At 45.4% G+C, this 24538-nt stretch overlaps 1 protein-coding gene across 1 annotated transcript; it reads left to right on the top strand.

The window, feature by feature from the left end:
- The first annotated feature begins 618 nt into the window (after positions 1-618).
- Positions 619-24498, top strand: LOC108044468 (filamin-C). The gene is given in 17 exon segments (XM_044462030.1): positions 619-1048; positions 3867-4517; positions 4823-5128; positions 5584-6320; positions 6615-6870; positions 7027-7389; positions 7522-7719; positions 8292-8725; positions 9155-9573; positions 15113-16124; positions 16834-17054; positions 19050-19198; positions 20035-21694; positions 21697-22128; positions 22191-23683; positions 23748-23927; positions 23986-24498. Coding segments are annotated over 17 exon segments (8985 nt in total). The 5' UTR covers positions 619-811; the 3' UTR covers positions 24223-24498.
- The last annotated feature ends 40 nt before the right edge of the window (positions 24499-24538 follow it).

Here is a 24538-nt window from a genome sequence, read left to right as displayed (position 1 = left end):
TCGTTGGCCACTGTTTGTGGAGCGGACTGACAGACAGCGACAGCTAACTTTCGGTTTGCGCAAATTGTTAAGGTAAAAGTGCGACAAGTGAAAACGGGCAAACAATTGACAATTGATCGCGGCAGATTTCATTACTGTGATTACAGCCATTATTATCCTCGGCGGTGGCTCCCACGTTTACACACATGTTGGCCTTCTAGCGTGGCGTTTGTGAAAGACTTGCTCAAACATCAACATCAGCATCAACATTCACATTCACATCCACAGCCAGCACTGCCCACCAGATCTGCTTGCTTTTGCCGCGGCGAAATTCCAAACTAAGTGATTTCTGTTATTTTTCAGACTCTTTTTTTATTGTTATTTTTTTATTACTTTTTTTTTGTTATTTTTGTATTCAATTTTCCTTTTCGCCCCCTTCGTTTTGGCTTGGAAGCGACGAAACCAGTTTTGCTTTATAGCCAGATTCAGAGATATTCGCACACACACATTCGCTGGCGAAACCCCCCCGCATTTTTTTTTCCTTCTGCTCTCTGGAGCTTTGAGCTTTGGCCATGACGTCATCGTTTGTTTTGGCCCGGCCAAGAGAGCAGCCGCTCAGATCGAGCAACTGAAACAGTTCGCTTCGAGCAGCGATCGTGTGCAAACGAAACTAAAACTGAAACTGAAACCGAAACTACATATAACTAAAGCCGCGTCTGATCAATACAAATTCTGTTCTGTCCATTTTCCGATCAGTGTTTGAACGGGAGTTACACCTGTACATATGTGCGAGTCGCAAGTCGCAGGTGAAGTGCAGTGACGTGCAGTGAAGATGGACGTCAAGGACATTAAAGGCGCCAAGGTGACGCACGCGGGGCTGCTGAAACACAATTCCGATGGCAGCACCGAAACGCAAAAGATCACCCACGCCGGATTGGTGGCCCGGAGTCCCGAGGGCACCGCCGCCAAGGGGATGAACATCCGGGGCAACGAGGACCTGTGGGTGGAGATCCAGGCGAATACGTTCCGCAACTGGGTCAACGAGCATTTGCGCGAGACGGGAATGCAGGTGAGTTATACTATAGATACATAGATACATGCACACATTCCATTCCGTTCCCCTAGCACTCACAATAGGTTATGTAACACTTTCTAACCGACTGAATACCTCTCTACCTGCCGACTGAATGTCTGATCGATCAAGCGCGAAAAACAATTACCCAATCAATGGGTCGGGTCCAGTGAATAAATGAATTCGTAGAACTATCCATGAAGCAGGGCCTGAGAACACGAATACACAGGGGTTATACAAAACATTTTTAAATTATAAATTTTATCTGGTGTATGAATTACTAATGGTTGTACAAGTAAGACTTTCTAGGTTGCCGTAGAAATGGAATTTGAGCTAGATATCAACCAGCAATGTATATTTCCAATTAGCATACATACTTGTAATTCAACAAAAAATGCCTTGGGCACTTGCCTTAATTAAACTTAAAGTAAAAGTGAATATTTAAGGCCTTAAGACCACAAATCTATGAGAAACTAGAAATGCAGAGAAATATAAAAAGCTTATGCAATGATTGAATAATTGTTATTATTAACAATAGTTAAACTACAATTAAAGAGTGAGTTTTTTGGAGCAAAAGCAGCAGGAGGCCTTAAGCTCGTCTGGGATATTTCTATATTATAAGTTAATCTTTAGTTTCATTGTGGTTGTGTTGGGTGGGATAGTGGTTAGTAATACAATGATAATACCCCTTTAAAAACATGCAACTTACAAATTATTTAAAGTATGCTGAAACTAAAAGTGAGTTCTGCATATTAAGATAAATAGAAAACCGGAAATGAGAAGAATTAATCGTCCCTAAAAATAGTGAAATCAATGTTGTCGCGTATGGTCATATACCGATCCCATTAAAACTAAATACGAACTTATAAATAGGTCTTAGGCATTCAGAACCCGTAAAAATATCAATCCCCATCATAAACACGGAGCTCCAAGCTCTTCCGCGAGTTGCCTTAAATGGTCAGGCTCATAAAACTTGGATTAAGCGCCCACGCAGATCGGCAGTTTCATTGGCAAGTGGCACCAGCGATTACAATTACAATAATTCCAAGAGTACTCACACGAATTTACGTACTGGCAACAATGCATTTCATTTGTCCAGGGACTTTTCGATTGTCAGTCAGTCACTCGGATTTTCTCACACGCACCGGACTGAGCGACCTGAACCGACCATATTTGGCCGGTTGAATGCCAAGGCCGACGCATCGATTCCCATTACCAGTTACAATACACAAAACAAGCTAAAGCTTTTGTCCGCGATCTTGCCCAGTTTTGTGTATAATTTTCTGTTTTTTTTCGGCTGGGCCAAAAACGAATGTGATGAGCAAGGCTGAAGACCCCAGTAAACAGCGCTAATTGAGAGCCAAGCCAAAGTGACCTGGCTCGCATCTATTTGGGTCAGCAAACCAAAACGAGACGGCCAAGTTTGCGCTTTTTACGCTGTTTACAATTCTAGCTCATGCGTAAATATGACACAAATAATATTGCAATCAACTTTGTATGACAAGTGCATGCACAAACAAAGGAGAAGATTTTATTTAAAGAAGAAGTGCCATGCTAAGAACAAATACATCGCCAAGAAAGAAAGTTGTGAAGCATTTCGGTGTTTTGTTATAATCAATTTTACAATTTCCTTTTCTATAATTCTGCTATGCAGCTTTAATGTTAATAGATGCCCAACATTCATTCACTTTAAAATTTAAATAAAGTTTGTTTCACAGTCCCAAGAAAACGACTGCCCTGAAAATTTAATCAGAATGCCCATATATTTTGTCATCTGGAGACAAATTCTACATGCAAATAAAAATGCACGTAAAAATGGGGTGAATATTCTGTTGGGTTAAAATGCAACTTCCCGCCGAAACTTCAGTTCATATCGTAAAAGCAGGCAGAGGCATCTTAAAAATTTAAAGGTTGTGTGCACAGAATAACAGAAACGACAACAAATAACAACCTGCGGCAGCTTGTTAGAGAGCCATGGCGCAACAATGTGCGAGATTTTTATGGCATCCAATGAATATTTTCCTAGGCACAAACAAACAGCAACAGACACGCGATTGTCTCCGTACCGAGTATGCCAGTTTGCCAGTTCGCCAGTTCCCCGGCTGAATGTTGACAGCCCACCAGATAAAAAGCTTTATGTCAAATGCTTAAAATCGCGCACAATTAGTTGCACCGGGCGGAGAAAGCCGCTCAGTTCGGAGCAGCCAACTAACCAGTTGGGCCATGTTCCCATGCCCAAGCCCAAGTTCCATGTTCCCTGCTCCGAGATCTGAGTTCCGAACAGGCGGTTCACCTTGTAAAGTGGGCCACCAGTTTGCGGAAGGGGCGGCAGTTGCCGTTGATTGCTCATTAGGAAGGCTGTCTGTCAAGCGGACTTCTTGCATATGGACAGACTTGGGAGGGCGTCTCACATGCTTGCTAATCTGAGATGGGAGTTATGTAGTCACTCAAACTATAGAAGGCGCTAAGAAAATGCTCATAGAATTGTTCATTTCTAATCTCTTTCTTTAATGACTTATTATAATACATTGAGAGTCATGATTTCCTACTTTGCAAGGAATTATTTCGACTTGAAATATATATTATTTATATTTTTAAATTTAGTCAATTGTCATCTACGATTAGAATGAAATTTACTGATAAAAAGGTTATTAAATACAAAATTATATTTACCTCAAATGATTTTGTAAGAAACTAAACAAACTTTCTTTCCCTTGTTTACTTACTTTGTGTTGCATTTATTTGCTACAAAATTTCCCATTACTGTTGTTAATAATAGAGCAATGCTAATGCAAATTTCTATTGTTTTTTCTAGGTTCATGACTGGGCCACGGATTTCTGCGATGGCACTTGCCTGTGCGCTCTTGTGGAGAACCTGCAGACGCGTCCACTGAAGCCCTCGTGGAACCGGCGACCTGCCAACCAGCATCACTACCTGGAGAACGCCACCACGGCTCTGAAATCGATAGAGGCGGATCACATCAAGCTGGTGAACATCGGCAATGTGGACATCGTGAACGGGAACATAAAGCTAATCCTGGGATTGATCTGGTCGCTGATTGTGCGCTACCAGATCGGACGTAGTAAGTTCCCGCCGCGCAAGTTGATGCTCGCCTGGCTGCAGGCCGCTCTGCCGGACTGCAGGATCACCAATCTGACCACCGATTGGAATAGCGGTGTCAACCTGGCGGCGCTCTTGGACTACTGCCAGCCGGGCCTGTTCCCGCACTGGCGAAGCCTCGATCCCGGCCAGAGTGTTCGCAACTGCACCCAGGCCATGGACTTGGCGCAGCGCGAGTTTGGAGTTCCAAAGGTCCTGGAACCGGAGTACCTGGCCTCGCCCTGGCTGGATGAGCTGTCCGGCATGACGTACCTCTCGTACTTCATGAAGCCCGGCGGTCCTGGTTACAATGCCACCATGCGATGGGTGAACACGCAGGTCAAGGATCCAGTGAAGAACTTTACGGTGAGTCGCGGAACATATTTTACAAGAATTAAAAATATGTATTTGTAAAATGGTACGACAATTTGACTTTGAAAAGTCCGGTACTTAAGCTTTCTACAGCTACCTAAACATACAAATGTTCAACAGTTAATTACCTTGTGTTTAAAGACAAACATAAAATACCTTTTAAGGAAAATAAACATTACTTTGCAATAAAAGTAGCCGTTAAACGATTGCATTAAAGAAAAATAAATAATAATTGATTTCAATATGTACAGCCTTTCAAAAATAAGCCCCCCTCACTTAACTGCGTTTTAATATTGCAGACCGATTGGAACGATGGACGCGTAATGTGCGAAGTCATCAAGGGACTGGGAGGCTCGGCGCCTGCACCGGAAAAGCTCAGCACCGATCCCTTCCACTACGAGAACAACATTCGGAAGGCGGTGGAGGCGGGCGCCCGGCTGGGCGTGCAGCCCATCCTGACGGCCAAGGACATGGCCAACCCGGAAGTGGAGCACCTGGGCATCATGGCCTACGCGGCCCACCTGCAGTGGGTGCCGCCAAGGCCGCCGCTCTCCGACCTGGTCACCGTCTACCTGGAGAGCACATCCGGTCGGGTGGGCGAACCGGTAAGTGGAGCATGTGCATTTATACAGTTGCGCTCAGAATAATAGTACATAGAAATACAATGAATGTTCAACATGGGTTGAATATTTACATAAATATATTTTTCATTCTCAGTCCAATTCTAATATGTTTTGTTGACAGTCCTAAAAGTGAATTCCACATTAGAAAAGGAAAGGCAGTCGGTCTTATATTTTTCTAACTTCATATAACGTCTATGCCTAAGTCTATGTTTTTAAACACTTCAGAAGTCAACTTTTTGAGTGGCAATTTTCAATAAAAAACTGGAAAAATTAAAATCATTTAAGCTTGACTCCCAATTTAAATCCTAAACTTAAATGTATCATTGATAACTTTTATCAATGCTATTATTCTGAACACAACTGTGTAAATATACACATATGCATCTTCAGAGATCCAAGTGCAGTTGGTTAATGTTTAATGTCCCATTCACACGCAGACCCACTTCCGCGTGGACGTGATGTCCCGGGACATAAGCCTCAGCTCAGTGCGCTGCCATGTGGTTCCTCCGTCCGGACAGCCTGGACAATCCGTGCGCCTCAATGCCCACGGCGAAGGAGTCTTCGTGCCGGAGCGGTACGGAATGCACGAGATTGTGGTGGAGATTGGCGAGGACAGCCTGGGCGGACACTTCTTCCGTGCCCTGCCCCGCCTGCTGCAGGTGGCGCCTCCGGGCATGGCGCCCTGCGCCTTGGGCAGTCTCGTGGAGGTGCTGGTCAATGCCACCGGGGCGCCCAAGACGGAGGACATCCTGGTCACGGCGGTCTCGCCCACGGGCATCTCCCACAACTGCCCGCTAAAGAAGATCGACGAGGGACACAGTGCCATATTCAAGCCGGACGAGGCGGGCATCTGGGAGATAGCCATCACCTACCAGGGCCGCCACATCCAAGGAGGACCCTTCACCTGTGCCGTGTTCGATGCCTCCGGAGTCTCGGTCCACGGATTGGATGGAGCCATGCCACTCCGCGCTCACACCTTCGAGGTGGATGCCCGCGGAGTGGGCGTTTCAGGGGAACTGCATGTGGACATTGTGCACGACAAGCATTCGCTGGTCTGCTCCGTGGAGAAGATCGTGGAGAACAAGTACCGGGTCACCTTTATGCCCAGGCAGAATGGGAAATACCGGGTGTACATCTACTTCAATGGCTACGACGTCAAGGGATCACCATTTATGTGAGTGAATATAAGATTATATAAGTGGAAAAAAAGTTACCTTTATAGGTCCGCCTTAATTGCAAATAAAAATGTATTGGCCGTTCATTATTGATCAATAAAAAAGCAGTTACAATCATTTTAGGAATTAAAGAATTCAAAAAAACTATTACTTTTTAAAACTATACTTGGTCTATTAATAGAAAAACTGATCCATTAATAACTGTTTATTTGCAAATAAGCCGGTTATATAAACATTGTAATAGATTGACCTATAGAAAAGTACAATTTATTAACCATTTATAACCATTTTAGCATGCGTGTGGGCACTAAGGGAAGATCGGGGAAAACGCGTAGTAGTCCACTGCATGACAGCAAACACCGCTCGGAGAGTCCCTCGATGCACTTCATCTCCACGACGAATACCCGGCACAATGACTATCGGAACTCCTCCCTTTCGAGGCACAACACGGCGGAGAGGACCAACAGCTACTCCCCGCAGTTCTCGCCCAAGTTGGACACCACCGATTATCACAGTTCGAGTTCCAGGTACTATAAGCGGGAGAGCGAGGTAAGTTGGACTCAGAGGGGTTAAGGCATGCGGCATGGGATTCCTCATTCTTCCTCATTACCCAACCCATCAAAATTGAATGTTTTGGCTAACACATACACACACACATCCTTGGTCCTGTCCCCAAACACACACACTGAAAACTACCTTCGACAGGAGAACCACGCCACACCGCCACCTGCTCCACCGCCAGTTAGTGGTTCACCCACGGTCAAGTATCTTAACTCGGCCGATCTTTACACGGAAACCCTGAATGGTCGCCGGGATTCGAAGACCTCGAACAGCAGCTCCACGAAGAACGACTACTACTACGACAAGGAGAACGAGCTGTACAGCCAGCGGCGCGCAGTGAACAAGCCCAAGTTGACGCCACCTCGCGAGGAGCGCGAATCGGCCACCACCTACAATACCAATACCAATACCAGCAGTAGCAGCAGCAGCTTCCAGCAGCGCCACCAGCAGCTGGCCACTAGCACCCTGACCAGATCGCTTAGTCCAATACCTAGTCCCACACTCAATGTAACTAAATTTTGTTGTTTCGATTTGCTATCCCTAAAAGAGAATTATCCGACAACCAAAGATTAACTCTTGCCTGCTTTGTGTGAACGACTTGTTGCGAATATTTGCTAATCTTGGTTGTATTTCCCACAGACCCGTTCCAGTGAGCTACACACTCAGAGTCCACTGACCATCAAGACGTCCAACCAGTTCGAGAGTTCTGCCCGCAATATCACCAGCAGTCCACGACACGCCTCCGTTTCGCCCGTGCAGCGTTATTCCCCCAATAGCGCCTACATCAGCACCGCCACGCACCGGATGGGCAGTCCCTTGACCAGCCCGGTGACCAAGGTAATGCTAGAAAATCTCTGAAATACTATGGCCAAGCCATCACAATTGGGTGTTATTAGGTACTTACAAAATATTAAGGCAACAGCTCGACCACAATTGTTATGCATTTATCTTAAATAAATTGTGAAATAAGAGCTGTTCAAACTAAAATGCAAGTCTGCCAAAGCAAATATTTAAACGCCCAATTTGAGGTGGTGTATAAATTTAAAGAATAAACTACTTTTTAAGTGCTCTTATGGTGGTGTCAAATACAAGTCAATAAATCAGTCAGTCATATATTTTTTCTTTTGCAAATATGAACGATTTTATGCAGAGAAGGCAATTAATTTTCTTATCGCAAACATTTTCATTTTAAGAAAGTCGAAGCATCATTTTTGTGTTCAAAGGTAAAACATAAGAAATTTGTGAAAGTGAAAGCCCAAGCAAGCCAGAATAAGCTTAAATATGTTTTAGTCACTAATCGCTTCGATTTACCTATAAAGTATGCTTCAACATTTTTGAAACCGTGAGTCTAGTGAGAAGGCAATGTAAACTTGATTCCCAAATTAATTTAGCTTTTTCAACCTTTCCAGAATGGTTACGAGTCCTCGCGAACTGTAGAGAAGTCCTCGACCTACAAATCCACCTCGAACTATGTGACCGACTCGAATGTGCGTGCCAGTCCCTCTTTATACGGAACTGCCGAGCGGCTGCGTAGGACTGGATCCCCGGAGCCGCGCATCGACCACTCCTCCAACGTGAGGGTGTCCTCGATGAAGCCGGCTTCCGCCAGACGCGACAGCTGGGACGTCATCAACAAGACCAAGCACATGCTCTCGCACAATTCGCTCGAATCGCTGGCGAACATGACCGAGAAGCAGCTGAACACGGAACTGCAGTACAACCGGCCCGATTTGGACCACGAAACGCACCGGAACACCCAGTACAACAAGTTCGCCCTGCACAAACAGCAGCAGCAGCAGTCGGACTATCGCCGGGATTCCCCCGACGATGGAGAGCGCTACATGTAAATTTTAATAAAATTATTGCGTTTAAAACCAATTCCAATCGAGAATACCGCAGGAGCCACTTGAGTTTTGAAATCACTTTTAAAGGTGTCCAAAAGTATGCTGTGAAATATAAAAAGTTTTCGATTCAGCACTTATCTTAATTAACGTATGACCGGCTATGACCACACCTGATTTGCAATAGAATTTAGCACCCGGTTACCGCTTTTTTGGGATCTTTAGAAATAATTTGTTAATACACGAAATGAAGGTCCATCCTTGTGTGGCGTGTTCAATAAAAATATAAAAAACAGTTATCTATCGTTTTACGAATTAGACACATTCATAAGTAATTTCCAAACCAATGTGGTTACTAAGTGCCTTTAACAAGTTAATTTACGTATATAATCCCTTACTAATATTTATATGAATCTTAACTCTTATTGCAGACCCAGTGCCATTACAGTCAAGTCACATTCGAACAATACGTATACGGACAAGTCCGGCGGCTATACGAAAACCGTGAAAGAGTCCAGCGAGCATGTGGTGACCGAGAGCAATGGGCACGAAACTGCTCCTGGATATGGTTACAGCTCGCTCTCTAGATTTCGACCCATAGACAGCAACGCCACTGGTGCCAGGGCCATTCGGGTGCAGGATATTCCGAACGGCTCTATCGGACGACCCGTCGAGTTCGAGATCGATGGCTCGAAGGCGGGCTCCGGCAATCTGGAGATCCTGGTCAACGGTGGGCGTGTCACCTCCTCGGTCCGCTCGCTGGGAGGTCAGAGGTTCATCGCCAGCTTCACGCCGCACGAACATGGAACGCACACAGTGCAGATCACCTTCAATGGGGAAACAGTTCCAGGTGAGTCTCAAGTTCGCGCATTTCCCGATATGTGGGTGGGATAAGTGGTTTAGTTGCTAAAAAGGCACCTCACTTGGGACCACATATTTTGGACATGATCATAGATATGAATAGCTTACTCGTTCTTCTATTGCTCTACTCTAGTGCAGGGTATACATGTTTCGTAAAACAGTTTATAGTTTTCTGTATTCGAATAAAGGTTATTTATTTTATGATGTAATACAAAATTATTTTACTATTTTATATTAGGTAACACACATCGTTTTTAAGACAATAATTGCTTTTTTGAAAGCACATCGTGGATTCTTAGGGTATAATTTAAAATGTATTTTTTTTTGGCTTTTATTTTAAATGGAACTATTTATAGTATATTGGTTTGAGTAACAGAAATTAGAATAGACTTCGTAACTTTAAAAAATTGTCTTTACATTCCTTAATTTACATGTTAACATTTTAAAAAATTTAGCAAATTGAAATAAATACATTAAATGCACTTTATTTAATATATATAATATGTATAGTTATATATAATGTATATTTGCGATTAGTAAGATACATTACAAGCAAGTTATCTAAGAAGGAAACTTCTTCCAGTATACTGTATAAGAGTCTTTTAAGTATCTCTAACTTGCTTCCTGGTTTGGTTATTAGGAATTTTATAGAGAACTCTGGCCACTGTGCGGCGAATTCGCGTCATGTGAGGCTCTCTCTGAGTTTATCGCTCCCGCATACTCTCTCTCAGGCTCTCTGCCAAGCTCACCTGTGCTCACCTGCCGCGATCTCTCTCGATCTACGCTCTGGCGCGCTCAGCGCTCGGTCTTACCTGCTCGACGGGTTTTTGCTTTGATGTCGCTCCCCCGAGAGTCGCGTTGGCAGTCGAAGATCGCGCTTCAAACGAAACTGACACGTCGGCGGCATCGCAGCTCGCAAAACGCCAGGAAAATTGGCAAGAAAAACGCTCTGAAATTGTGATTGTGGCTAGCGGAGAATCAGATAAAAGTGAAGAATTGTGTGTTAAAGACAAAACAAGAACCCCACGCGTAAATAAATAACAACAGTTGGCCAACAAAAGAACACGGAGCTCTTTTCGGCTCCCGGAATGTGAAGCGAATCGAAAAGATTCCGTGTCTGAGATTTCTAAGCCAAAGAAATATGCTAATATTCGCCCCTCCACTCTCTGTTTTTTCCTTTTCTACATTTTGGGGTCTCTTGTGCGAACAAAAACCAGTTTAATGAACCTTTAAGCTGGAAATATTTCAACCCGAAGCTCAGGCCGCGGTGCAGCGTTTTGTAGTGGCTGTGTTTTGGCCAGGCTAGGCCAAATCAATAATGCGAAGAAAACTGTCTCCGCAATGCGATGCAATTATATTAGCAAAGGGGCAGCCATCTTGCTTTGCCAACTGCAATTTCCACTCTTGGCCAAGCCAAAGGCGCAGATACAGATACAGATATAGACACTCGATGCAGTTGTATGTGGTTCAAGGCGCACTTGTTGCATGCCTGGCCATTGTGTGTATATCTCGCGGCTCAGGCGGAAATCAAAGCAGTCGATTTCCCCCGCTACCTGGGCGGAATATCAGCTCCTGCCGCACTGCTGCTGCAGCCCAAAACCCGTTGGGATAGGTATGGGTTGTCAGTCAGGTATGCGGAGGGCGCGACAGGTATGCGTAAGATGCCAGATGCCATATGCCATACGCCAGATCTCCGGCGCAGATTGCGATTTCTTGGCCACGTCGGCCACTTTCCTTCCACCGATTTTGAAGCTCACGAGATATACATATGCTTAGTGCTTAAGCATCGTGAGCAAACATTTCGTTTCGATTTCGTTTGGCTCCGTTTCGTTTCTTTTTGTGTTAAACAATGAGTGACTGGCGGCGGCCACACCTCTCTCCGATTTTAGCCCCCTTTATCCGCTTTTACCCGCCGCTTTTGGCCATTTCCGCTCAGCATATTGGCACACATTCCCACTTCCAGCGCTCGGCTGTATGGGATTTTTATGAGCCACCGCCATTCAAAGTGAAACTGCCTGCCCGTCTGCCTGAGTTGTGCATAATTTAATAATGAAAATTGTCGAAAAGCAGCAGCATTAACTGGTTTTTGACGCGCCCCTTGCCCCCCAATTCCAACCCCAACCCCAGAGAGCCGGAGTTCAACTCGAGTGATTATAAATACTTAAAACAGAATGTATTAAAACGAATATAAAACTAAAGTGTCGCCGGTCGTGGTAAAACGCGATTAAAACGTGCGTCGAAACGTGGTCGTGCCGCGATTTCATTTTGTGCAACGCTCCGCAAATTCTTATAAGCGTTTTCACTTAATCGTTGTCTTGTTGAAATTCAGATTGCCGCACTCGACGCATAAGCTTACACATAAATAAATAATTTACAACCCGCTGACATAATCGCTACACGAAATAATTTCCACCTCTTTCAAGTTCAGACGTGCCGCCAGCGATTGTGATTTGATACAACAAAAGAATAAAGGTCCACGCGCGTTTTCAGCCTCCGATTTAAGTTCCAGCAATCTAGCACTGTCAACTGCACCGGTTCCAGTCTCCAGCCACAAAAACGTAAATCTTCCCATGTAACATTCGAAAAATAGTTTGGTGTAACGGTCAGGTTCAGATTCGGATTCAGAATCAGACTTCTGCGACAGCTGCAGGCCATCTAACGGGCTTTTGCGGCCAGTAGTCACGTAACCGCAGGCAAACAAAAACCCACAGGTGCCTGCACCTAACGAAAAACTCTGACTTGATTACTATAATTTATTTTTCGTTATTTTTCAATTCTTAAAGCTTACAACTATGAATTTAATAGTTCTGAAAGCCCTTTAATGTAAAACAAATAAGGTTTGCTTTACATTACTTACATTTATTAATTTTGTGATTACTAATTATAAAAAAAATACTTTCTTATGAGAGGCTTTTTGTATTCTTTATGTATGGTTAAGGATTAATGAAAAATCGAATGTAACATAATCAAAATCGGTCCAAACTGTTGTTGAGATACAAATAAAGCTACTATAATGTAAATCCACTAACATACAAATTCATAGATAAATAAAACGAAATTCTTATAATTGGTTAAGCAGAGTAATATGAGGAATTTCATAAAATGTTATTATTAAGGATTGGGATTTGTTAGGGTTTATATAGTAGTCTAAAAGTTAAGATGATGTGTGCAATGAAATATCGAATATTTTCATGTTCTTAACTCACTGACATTGGAAATGTTAACTTCCTCATTTCCGCAACACGTACTTAATTCTGACACAGATTTGTTCCCAGTGTAGGACAATAGTAGATGCCTATGCAGATTGAATAACAGCGTTAGCTAGCTAGCTGCACTTGTTCTCCGACCGGTAGGCAACAACTCAGCGCTGCGATTAGCACTCCAGCTGGGAAACCGGCCAGGAAAGCGGCAAAAAGACTGCGTTTTTAGCTAGTCGAAGTGCAGTTGCTCTTGCCACTTGCAACACGCAACTTGCCTCACAGCGACAGCGACGTTGCAACATTGTCTGGGGAAGTCGACCAACTTTTACTGGGTGCGTTAGACTCTTTGGAGCTGCGGTCGCCTAACTGTATCTTTTTGCATAGCCGCTGGCCATGAGCAGAGTTATGAGAATGCGATAACTGATTAATGATGGCCCCAATTGGTTGAATACCGAAAACAAACAGCCAGAAACAGTTACGAAAACTGTTCGAGCCAAAGTGCTAAGAGCAGACCGCGGATGGGAAGTGTCTCATAGCGAGTGATTTTCACAGCTTGGGCAAATAAAAAATGTATTTTTTGTTTGAACCCAGTGATGGAGAAGTTTCCCAGGGAAAGACAAGTCGCGCGTAAAGCCATTCAGCTGGGGAACCCAAAACGAAGCGAGTTTCGAGCTATGACAGTGCCACAGCTAGACTTTTTTCCATCGAACTGGCGACTGACCATTTCAGCAATTTTCATGGAAAGCCATAAAAAAACGGCAACACAACAACACAGCAACACAGCAGCAACTGCAAACGAGCACTAAAAGGAAAAGTGCAACAATTGCAAAAAGAGAAATGCATGGAAAGTTGCAAACAAAAGTAAATTTGAGCGCCAGGCAACAAACACAGAAAAACACCGAACCCAACCGTGTCCAATAAAAATGCTGTGAGATGTGAGATGCGAGTGCCAACAAATAAGCGAGCGTTTAACGAGCCAATTGCCAATCTGCTCCACCATCGCAAATTGGCAGCGGCATCGCTCGACATCATCGAGCCACTCGATTGCGGCTTCCCCTTGCAATTTAATGATGCTTTCTGGCTGGTTTTCGAAACATTGAAACATTCCTGAACTAACTCTGTCGAATCTCTTGTCGCCACCCGTCCACCTGTAATGTAGGCTGCCACAGATACTGTTTTGAAGCTCAGGCAGGCACCAGATACGCAGCTCTAGATTCAGATACAGATACAGATACAGCTACAGATACGCACTTGTCGCCGGCAACCAGGCGGCACAGATTGAGATTGCGACAATTATAATGAGGCGCAGCGAGAAACAATGCAAAGTCGCAGCGGAAACCTTGCCAGCTTAAGAATGCGAGGTCTGGTTTTAAAGTTTTGATTCAGCAATCTATTTGGCTATTTCCCTGATCCATACAATTATTTAGTTTCTCTGAGGATTTGATTCAGTCTTTATATATTTATCAGAAAGAAAGCATCTTTAGAACAGTGAGGCAAAGCAAAGAAAGAATATTAATCTATGTAATATTTATATATTTAGTATGTAAAAGCTATTGAGCATTCTTGAGAACTTTAAGTAAAGAGTTAGGTAAGAACGCAAATGTAATGATTTCTCAAAATTAAAATTTTTCTAATTTTGTAAGAGGTTTGGTTAACAAACGGGATAATTAAAATATCTTAAAGAAAAAAAAACAAACGTTAAACCAATTATAATATCTAAAATGATAATATCAGAAAGTCTTACATGCAGATTCTTATTTATTTAAAAACACAGACCAATCTATGTCAAATGTAAACCAAATCAGATAATTTACTAATCATCTTTCAGCTCTGTTTGTTTTACTCATATCAATTTCTAAAGCTGCGATGCAAGCGTTATTTTGTTGGTCAAAAGTCGTTATTTGATTGTGCACAGCTTGTTATACTAGCAATTTCTTTTCTGTTTATAATTCGTTTATCTTTTGTTTGAATCGTACTAACGATAGGCAGTTGCAAACAAATTCTAATCCAGCAAAATGTTGAGCACAGCTTAATAGTTAAGGGGAGGCTTTGCCAATTTATTGTTAATGGGAATCTTAATGATGATAGCAACAGTGCTTGAATATGAAGCATATCAGATTATTATACTTGAACTGAGTGAGCCACCATCTGGGTGGCACTGTGGCATCGGTCTCAATTACCCGAGCTGCAGGTGCATGTAATGGTTTTGTGGGTCAAATATCGTCATTCATCTCGGTCGTTAGGTTAGCTCTTTAAGTTGACAATTTCCAAAGCAATCTCTACTGTTGCCCAACCAGAGACTAATCGATTTGTTTGTATTGATTACAGGTTCACCGTGGCACGCTGAAATCATGTCCTCACCCGGCCTGACCGCTCTGGGCGAATCCACTCGCCTGGTACCCGCCAATACGCCGGCGGTTTTTGAGATACTGCCGCCTCCTGGACAAAGCCTAAGTAAGGGCGAGTGCGTGGCCACGGTTTTGACCCCTAGCAAGTCAAAGCTGAACGCCAGAGTCACCCATGAGGCGGCAAATGGTGCTGCTCGCATCGAGTTCGTGCCCACCGAGGTGGGCACCCACGTGATCGATGCGTCCATCAACGGCACGAAGATCGCTGGCGGCCCGCTGATCGCCAAGGTCTACGACTCCAGCCTGATCCAGGTGACGGAGGTGAATGGCGGCGTGGTCGGCCAGCCGTGCCAGTTCCGCGTGGATGCCAGCGCCGCCGGCGAGGGCCAGCTGGAGATATCCATCAACGAGGGCGAGGTGCCCAATCATGTCCAGGTGGTGGGCGGTGGTCGCTGCCTGGTCTCCTTCACGCCGGAGCAGGCCAAGTCGCATCTGATCGACATCAAGTTTAATGGGGAGACGGTGCGCGGCTGTCCCTTTGTCTGTGCCGTGGCGGACACCTCCCGGGTGCTGCTGAATCTCTCCAACCTGGAGCTGATCCCGGTCAACCGGCCCTCCTCCTTCCACATCACCGTGAGCGGAGGCGGAGCCGCCGAGCTGGCCGTCAGCGTGCGCGGTCCCCAGGGTGAGTTGCCCGTCCGGGTGACCGGAGATATCCACGCTGGCTTCACCGCCGAGTTCACGCCCACCACCGTTGGCGGCCACTCGATCAATGTGGAGTACAACGGGTTCGCCGTCCAGGGAACCCCCTTCCTGGCCAAGTCCTACGACGCCAGCAAGGTGGTGGTGGGCAGTGTCTCGCGGGGAACGATGGGTCGTCCTGTGCAGTTCACCGTGGATGCGGGCGATGCCGGTGAGGGCAACCTGGAGATCACCATTTCGGCCAAGGGACAGAACATTCCCACGCAGGTGCATCCGCAAGGCAGTGCAAGGTGAGCAGATTAACCTAAATATTATTCAATTGAAAGCTCGATTTGATTGAATAAATCTTTAATTAAGTCAATGAATTTGATGCCAATTAGTATGGAATTATTTACAAATTAATGTCGTCCCATTGAGTGGTAAATTTACGATTGCCAATTGGATGCTAATTTATAACCTGACGATTATTTGTCATAAAATTTAAATGCCATTTTATACTTTTAGCTATTTATTGTCAAATTAAACTTTTAAAACACTTGTTTAGTATCAACTAGTCTTTTTTGATACACATTACCGAAAGGGTTACTTTAAATTGTAAAACTTTTGTTAGCTTAGAGCAATTAACTTTATTGTTTTCGAGTATAATTATGTAAAAAGCAGAAGACAAAAGTCAGAAAACGATGACATAAATTATTGAGCAGCATCAACAGACTAGTCGATTAAAACATCTTCGTTTAAATGTCAGTATGAACCACGAAACTGTAAAACTATAATAAATACATTATTGAGATAACCGAGAAACTTGTTAAATATAAATACTATATTATCCAAGCCTTAAGATTATTTTTTTTTTTTTATGACTGAGCAGAGTGTAATCTGGTGTCTTATTGTCGCATCATTTGCCGACTGCGTTAATTTCAGTTTGCCTTTTATGTGTGTTAAGATGCATTTTTGTATCTTTTTTAATGTAATCTTTAATGTCTTCCCTTTTGCTTGCAGATTCTCCGTTTCGTTTGTGCCGACGGAGTCGTGCGAGCACACGATCAACGTGTCATTCAACAAAATGCCCGTGCCCGGCTGTCCGATTACGGTGGGCATCAGTGGGGGCGTGGCAGGGCCGCAGGTGTCGCTGGGCGGCCCAGGACCCGTGCATCAGACCAATTCTTTTGTAATCAATCACAATGGCGGCCGTCTGGAGGACATCGAGGTGAACGTGGAAGGTATGTAGGCAGAGGCGGCCAGAGATGGCTGCTCCGCTAATTGATGGCTACTTGGGTCCATTCCCGTTCCCCCTCCCGCCAACCACATGTCATCTGTTTGTGGGGGGTCTATCTTCCCAGATTCCCCTTCATTGCCCCTATATTTGTGTTTTGTGCATTGGTTTTAGTCTTAAGGCTCGTAATTTAATTGCTCGTTTGCTAAATGTTTGTGTCTGCTAAGCGTATTATTCGATTGGAACCATTTGCATACATACTCGTACCTGGTAGCAGTAACCGTATCTGTATCTGTAATTCGTATCTGCCACTCGTATCTGTATCCGCATCGCACCCTCTCTCACACACCTCAACCTCACGCACAAAGACTTGTACAGGCCATTTGTATGAGCGGAAGTCGTTGTGGAAACTCCCAAGCATGCCACACCCCCACTTTTCACCGCCTCCCCTCACCAGCCCCAACTTGTGGTTAATGTCCCCGGCTGAATCTGAAGACAAGGTGCTGCACTTAGAGAGTGGATTTATGGGATGCGCAGCCTCGTCGAGTAGTTTGTGTGTGCCTGTGTAATTATATGGCACATTTATCATTTGCCTATACAGTCGAACTTCGTTAACAAGAATAAACGTATTAACTAAAAGCGGTAATAAAATCCAAAAGCATTTATTGCATGTGTGTAGCGTACAACTCAATTTACTTTCACACTAATTATAACTGCAGGTAGTAAACAAGTTTAAGTAAAAGTAGATATTTATATTTATTTTTATATATAGTTGGCTTTTGAAGTAATAGGAATTGCAAATTAAAATATTTTACTTTTGAGTAATGAGTTTAATGGCAGTTAAAAAGCTCAAATCAGTTTAACTTAAATCAAATTAAAAAAACTTTAATTAATAAAAATGTTTCAAGTTTAAGTTATGGAAGTTCGACTGCAGTATTTTCAAAGCTTCTGATTTGGTTGCTTAGATGAAGTTGAATGTATGCAAATATGCCATAGGGCCAGATATGGAAACTCAGTATTTATAGATACCATACAGTTGCTTTTGTTATTCATGTAGTTCAAGCGTACTCCTTGTGTGTTTTGTGTGCATTTGTGATTGTGTTTGTCCTTTGATTGTAACTATATGTCCTTTTTGTAATAATGTTGCTCACCTTTGTATCTGTATTATATTTCAGGACGGCGAAATCTTTTGTACTAGACTATATATAAATATATGCATATACTTATATTACCTATACTATTAAATGAGGGAGTAGTCTCCGTGCTCTCCCCTATACATATATATACTATTCACCAGGTGTATATATACTCGCTAACCGTCCGAACCACAAAATAACCCCAGAAATGAGTTTCCACTGAGCGAAACTCTAGCCAACACAATAACAAAATGAAGTATTTACTAATGTCCGATTGTTTACTAATTTGTTTCATACTGATTAATGTGTAGAATTACTCGAATAAAAATAAAAAATGGTTTAAAACAAACTCCAATAGGTTGTATATCCAGCAGGCTCTTGCGTAGTGTTCTGTATACAGTGTACAGATCCACTTGGGACTACTAGTATATTTTATATATATTCTTTACTGTCTCTGACCCTTGTCACATCTCCGTATACTAACCCTTTCTGGCACAGTCAATACAATAATCAATCAAACTAACCGCACTCCAAGTAAATGACCGATTTAATCCCCAACCACAATTAACCCCAGACTGCCCAACATTTCAAAGTTTAAAATTACTAATCGAGTGAACATTTTTCCAAATTTTTTCGCTTCATCCGCGATTGAAAACTAAACACTAACCCAACACACATCTGACCAAACCGAATCGTTGCCCAATTATCGAATTTCAACAAAACGAACAAACGAAATCAATCTTAAACTCGTTTCCGGCCGCGTCGCAACTGAAAATGTAAATCAAACCAAACACACAATAATTAATCAATACTAAAATCGAATACGAAATGATAAACAAAAAAATTAAAATCGCTGGCCGAATCAGGACCTGCTGGCCAGTCGGTTCCAGCGCAAGTGCATCAGTCCGCCGAAGGCGTCTTCAAGGCGGAGTTTGTGCCCAGAGTCGTCGGCGAGCATCGAGTCAATGTCACGGTCAATGGATTGGCCACCGCCGGAAGTCCATATGCTGCTAAGGTATGTATGGAGGATTCTTAAAAATAAAAACAAATATTATTTTTAATTTTTAATCAGTGTCAATTTTACACCTATGATCAACGGTGTACTAGTTTTTTACACCTCAGTAAGGGAGTTAAATAAAAAATTACCTAGATAAGTTAAAGGGTACATAATTTTCCAGTTAGGCATAGGTTAGAGGTTTTTACGGAAATTATAATACAAATTATAATTATAATAAAAATGTTAAGAAAGAGGTTAAGAAAAAAATGGAAAGCTTCTTAGGTAACGTTTTGTTATAAGTGTACATTTATTTAAAGCCTGTTAGTTTAAGTCTAGTAGGGAGAAGTCTGTAGGTTGGGATGCTCTGTAATTTGGGAAAGTATTTTTTTTTAATTTTCCGCAAAATCTTTTTTTATATTTTGAACGTAAGCCTTTTTGGTGACTAGACCTGAAGTAAACTAAATTAAGGACAAGCTGAAGCCTTTTTTTTCTATGGCAGTCGATATATTTAAAAAAAATACGTTTTTTCTACTTTTCAAAAATTTAATTAATAATGAATACTGCAATTTAAATGGGAAAAGTTTACAGACGTGTGCAATTAATTTTAAACCTATTTACATTTTTGTAATAAATTTAATTTTGTGTAAACAATATTGTTCTAAAAATCTAAACGTTTTCCGGAAGTTTAAAGCGTTTCAACCTGCAGATCGTTAATCCAAACCGTATTTACAGAAGTTAAAAATTAGTACCTAGAGTATTGTTTTATTTATTTACCTTGGTAAGATATTCCGAGAACTGGCTTACGGCTCAGTAATGCATTCGACTTCCTTCCACTAAAATGTGTTCTTCTTTAGGTTTACGATGTCAGCGCCATCAAGGTGAAGAATGTGAGCAGTGGAACGGTTGGCAAGGCTGTCACTTTTCTGGTGGAGACATCCCAGGCCGGACCCGGCAATTTGGAAGTGACCGTGAACGGGGGCAGGGTTCCGACCTCCGCCCAGGCCCAAGGTCAGCACACCTATGCCATCAGCTTCACGCCACGCGAGGCTGAGAGTCACACGGTGGAGCTACGCTTCAACAGCCAGGATGTGCCCGGCTCCCCATTCACCTGTCGCGTGGCAGCCGCCGCCCGCATCCAATCGCCGGAGACCATGGACAAGGTCAGCGTGGGCAGGCTGTTCGAGTTCGTCGTTGAGTCGGATACCAAACCCTCGGTCGAAGTACTGGGTCCTGCTAGGCGAAGTGTGCCCGTGAAGATCGACCCACTGGGCTCGTCCACCCTGGGCTACAACGTCAAGTTCGAGCCCATGGAGGTGGGTGACCACTCGGTGGAGGTTCGCCTGCCCGGTGGCGGTCACGTGGAGGGCAGTCCCTTCCTACTCAAGGCCTACTCCGCCGAGAAGGTTATCGTCACGGACATCAGGGCTGGCGTGGTTAACAAGAGTGTGAGCTTTGGGATCAATGCCTCCCAGGCGGGAGCTGGCAACCTGGAGATCATTGTGGCCGTCAATGGCAAGAACGTGCCCAACTTTGTCCAGTCCGAGGGCAATGCCCGCTTCAAGGTGAACTTCAAGCCCACGGAGGCGGCCACCCACTCGCTGTCGGTGCGATTCAATGGACATCCGGTGCCGGGTTCGCCGTTCAGCTGCCACATCGCCGCTGCAGCGGCTTCGCCCTCGATGGGACTGCCTCGGGCCATGGCCATGGGTGAGTGCCTGAAGCAGGCAGCCGTCAAGATGGACAACACCTTTGAGCTCGAGGGTTTCGAGGGCGTGGAGCCGCAGATCTTTGTGACCTCGCCTTCGGGGGACAATGAGCACTGCCAGTTGAGTCAGCACGACGGAGGCAGCTACTCCGCCTCCTTCCGGCCCACCACTGTGGGTCGTCACCTGATCAGTGTGACGGCAAACGATCAGCACATAAACGGATCCCCCTTCAGTTGCAATGTCTTCGATGTCTCCAGGGTGAGCATCAGTGGACTGGAGCAGCAGTATGGACCGGCTAACCTGGGCGTTCCGGTGACCTTCAGTGTGGACGCTGCAGGAGCTGGTGAGGGCACACTGGAGCTGGTGGTCTCCACGGACAGCAGCACGGTCAAGGCCGAGGTGGTGGCCTGTGCCCGCGGACTATACGATGTGACCTTCGTGCCCCAGAGCACGGAACCCCACTACGTGAACATCACTTTCAACGAGGTGGCCGTGGATGGAAGTCCATTCCGCGTGGACATCCAGCAGCACACCCAGCACATTCAGATTGGTAGCTTGGCGGCCATTGATTTCCCAGCTGACGATCAGATCGTTGAGATCTTCTCGCCGGATCAGAAGTCCGTTCCGTATTCGATTAACAGGCAGACGGCGGAGTTCCGCACCCACATGACCGGGAACTACACACTGCGATTCATAGATCGCGAGACCCGTCAGCACATTGGATCCCGCACTCTGTGCGTCTTCGATCCCACTCTGGTGAAGATCACCGAGGTGAGCGAGGCCTTCTGCCATCGGCCGGCCAGCATTGGGTGTCCTTGAACGAGGCTGGCCAGGGAGATCTCTCTGCCCTAGTGCGTTGTGGAGCCACCGAAGTGCCGCACACCATCCGCGGACCCAGTAAGACGGGGGTGTACGAGATTGTGTACCAGCCCACCCGTGTGGCTCCCCACAAGATCAGCATCCTGTTCAACGAAGTGCCCATCTCGCTGAAGCCCCTGGAGATCAGTGTGCTGCCCGCGAGTGCTGGCAAGGAAATCAGCGTCAGCGGCTTGGGATTGTATCAGTCTCGAGTGGGGAAAACCACTTCCTTCGCCATCGACACTGTGAAAAGACCAGCCAGGGAGTTCGACGTGGTGGTCTCCGGACCAGGAGGACAAGCTCTGCCCGTGAGGTGCTATCAGACGAAGAACGGACACCTGCAGGCGGAGTTCACCATCAACAAGCCGGGACAGTGTGTGATTGGTAAGTGGTGTAGTCTTATTTAGGAATTCCAGGTTTACTAATCTAATCCTTGACCCCAACAGAGGTGCTCCACCAATCGAAGCCGCTGCCTGGCAGTCCCTTCACCTGCGAATCCTTCGACAGCAGCAAGGTCACCACCCAGGGCGTCACCAAGGAGCCGCTGGCCCTGCACAGTCCCAACAGTTTCACCGTGCGCACGGATAATGCCGGAACCGCCGAATTGGAGGCCTTCGCCATCTCGCCCAGCAATCAGAGTCTGCCCGTGCTAATTAGCGAGCAGTCGGAGGGTGTCTACAACGTGGAGTTTGTGCCCTCGCAGCCGGGCAACTACAAGCTGACCCTAATGTACGGAGGAGAGACGATTCCCAGCTCCCCGCTGAACTTCACCGCCTCCTCCAGTGGAGTGCGGAACGATGCCCGGGCGGCTGGACACGGCCTGGAGGTGTGCCACCGGAACAAGGAGGCCTCCTTCGTGGTCTACTGTCCCATTGCTCCGAATGTCCAGATCGAACGCTTGGACGAGTACGGCGAGCGGATAGAGCCCAAGATCAAGGCTCTGGGCAACAATGAGTGGCGCATCTCGTACACAATTCTCTCCGTGGGCAAATACGAGATCCGAGCCAGCTGTCCGAATCGAGGAAGCTTGCCGGGATCACCCTGGCACATCAGCTGCGTGGAGTCCAACAAGGTCACCCCTGTGGGTGGCTGGGGCACTCTGGTGGATCATGACGGCCGTCTGATTCTGCCTGCCCGAATCATCTTCGATGTGGAGAACGCGGGTCCGGGAAAGCTGGTTTGCAGCATCGATGGCATCGAAATACCCGTGGACAAGCTGGTCGATGGCAAGATGTGCCTGAACATCACTGGCGAGAATTTGGCTGCCGGCGAGCATGACTTGGACTTGACCTGGAGCGGATTGACCATCACCCAGTGTCCTAGAAGTGCCTTCGTCACGGGTCAACAGGCGGCGGATAAGGTGCAGCTAATGGGACGCGGACTGGCGGCGGCGCAGGCTGGAGAAGCGGCCCACTTCACAATCGACGCCTCGAATGCGCCGGCTGGCAGGCCGGAGGTGATCCTCACCAGCCAGGACAACACATCGCTGCCGGTGAGTCTGGCGCAGCCCCGGCCCAGCGAAAACATCTGGTTGGCCTCGTACACCCCCCTTAAGTCCACCACTGGCACTCTGAATCTTTCCGTGAAGTGGAACGGTCGCTTGGTGAAGGGATGTCCGCTTACCGTGGCAGTGGGCTCCTCTATGGATGCCTCGAAGGTGATTGCCTCCGGCGAGGGACTGCGTCACGGGATTGTCGGCAAGGACATCAAGTCCTGGATAGATACGAGGAGAGCAGGACCTGGTGAACTCACTGCTCACTGTGCTGGCGTGCGCAAGGTGGCCTACTGCGAACTGTACGATCATGGCGATGCGACATTCACCCTGAACATCAAGCCTCAGGAGCCGGGTCGTCATCTGCTGACCATCAAATACGGAGGACAGAATGTTCCGGGCTCACCATTCGCCCTGAAAGTGGCCGGAGCACCGGATGCCAGTAAGGTGGGTTGACATTGAAATATAGTTTTTATTTTATATCTAATTCGAACAAAATTTCTCTTTTTAGGTCCGTGTCTATGGACCTGGAATCGAGCATGGCGTGCTGGCCACCTTCCAATCGCGCTTCATCTGCGACACTAGAGGAGCGGGAGCTGGTCAACTCACAGTCCGGGTTCGTGGACCCAAGGGAGCTTTCCGCGTGGAAATGCAGCGGGAGAGTCAGAAGGATCGCACCATTCTCTGCAAGGTGAGATCGGCAATCGCTAGATCTATGAACAGCTAACTATATCCTCTTTAATCTTCAGTATGATCCAACCGAACCTGGCGACTATCGAGTAGAGGTGAAATGGGCCGGCGAATTCGTGCCAGGATCACCCTTCCCGGTCATGATCTTCGACACTGAGGAGGAGTTACGAAGGTTCTTGCAGGGCATATGAGGCCAGCTCAACCACCATGTCATTGTCTTCCCCAGTGGCCTCAGTCCCCTGTCCATCAACCGCGATCAAGTGCGGCGCCGAACACCGACTTGTTCTCCCCTTTAGCGGATCGAGTCTGGAAACCCATCCCCTTGTAGTATATATGATTAAGCTAACAGTGAGACCTAAGGAGTAAAATGTTATACTAATCGAGCTAGCTAACTTTAACAGAATCAACCGAATAACTAAATCTGTAGGCTAATCCCAAACGAAAGCTATCGCGTTCGATTATTAATAGATTTTATATGTTGAGCAATGTAAAAACTTGCAATTGGTTTAACTATTTAGCATTGTATGCAATACAAAAAGATACATATAAATAAATATCTGCGTTCAATATTATTTTTTGGAGATTTAAATTTTTTGTAATTCAATTTACACG

The sequence above is a fragment of the Drosophila rhopaloa genome, unplaced genomic scaffold (assembly GCF_018152115.1).
Source record: "Drosophila rhopaloa isolate 14029-0021.01 unplaced genomic scaffold, ASM1815211v1 contig_115, whole genome shotgun sequence".
Classification (NCBI taxonomy): Eukaryota; Metazoa; Arthropoda; class Insecta; order Diptera; family Drosophilidae; genus Drosophila; species Drosophila rhopaloa.
Note: the sequence above shows the minus strand (reverse complement) of the source record. Positions and strands in the feature narration are given on the sequence as shown.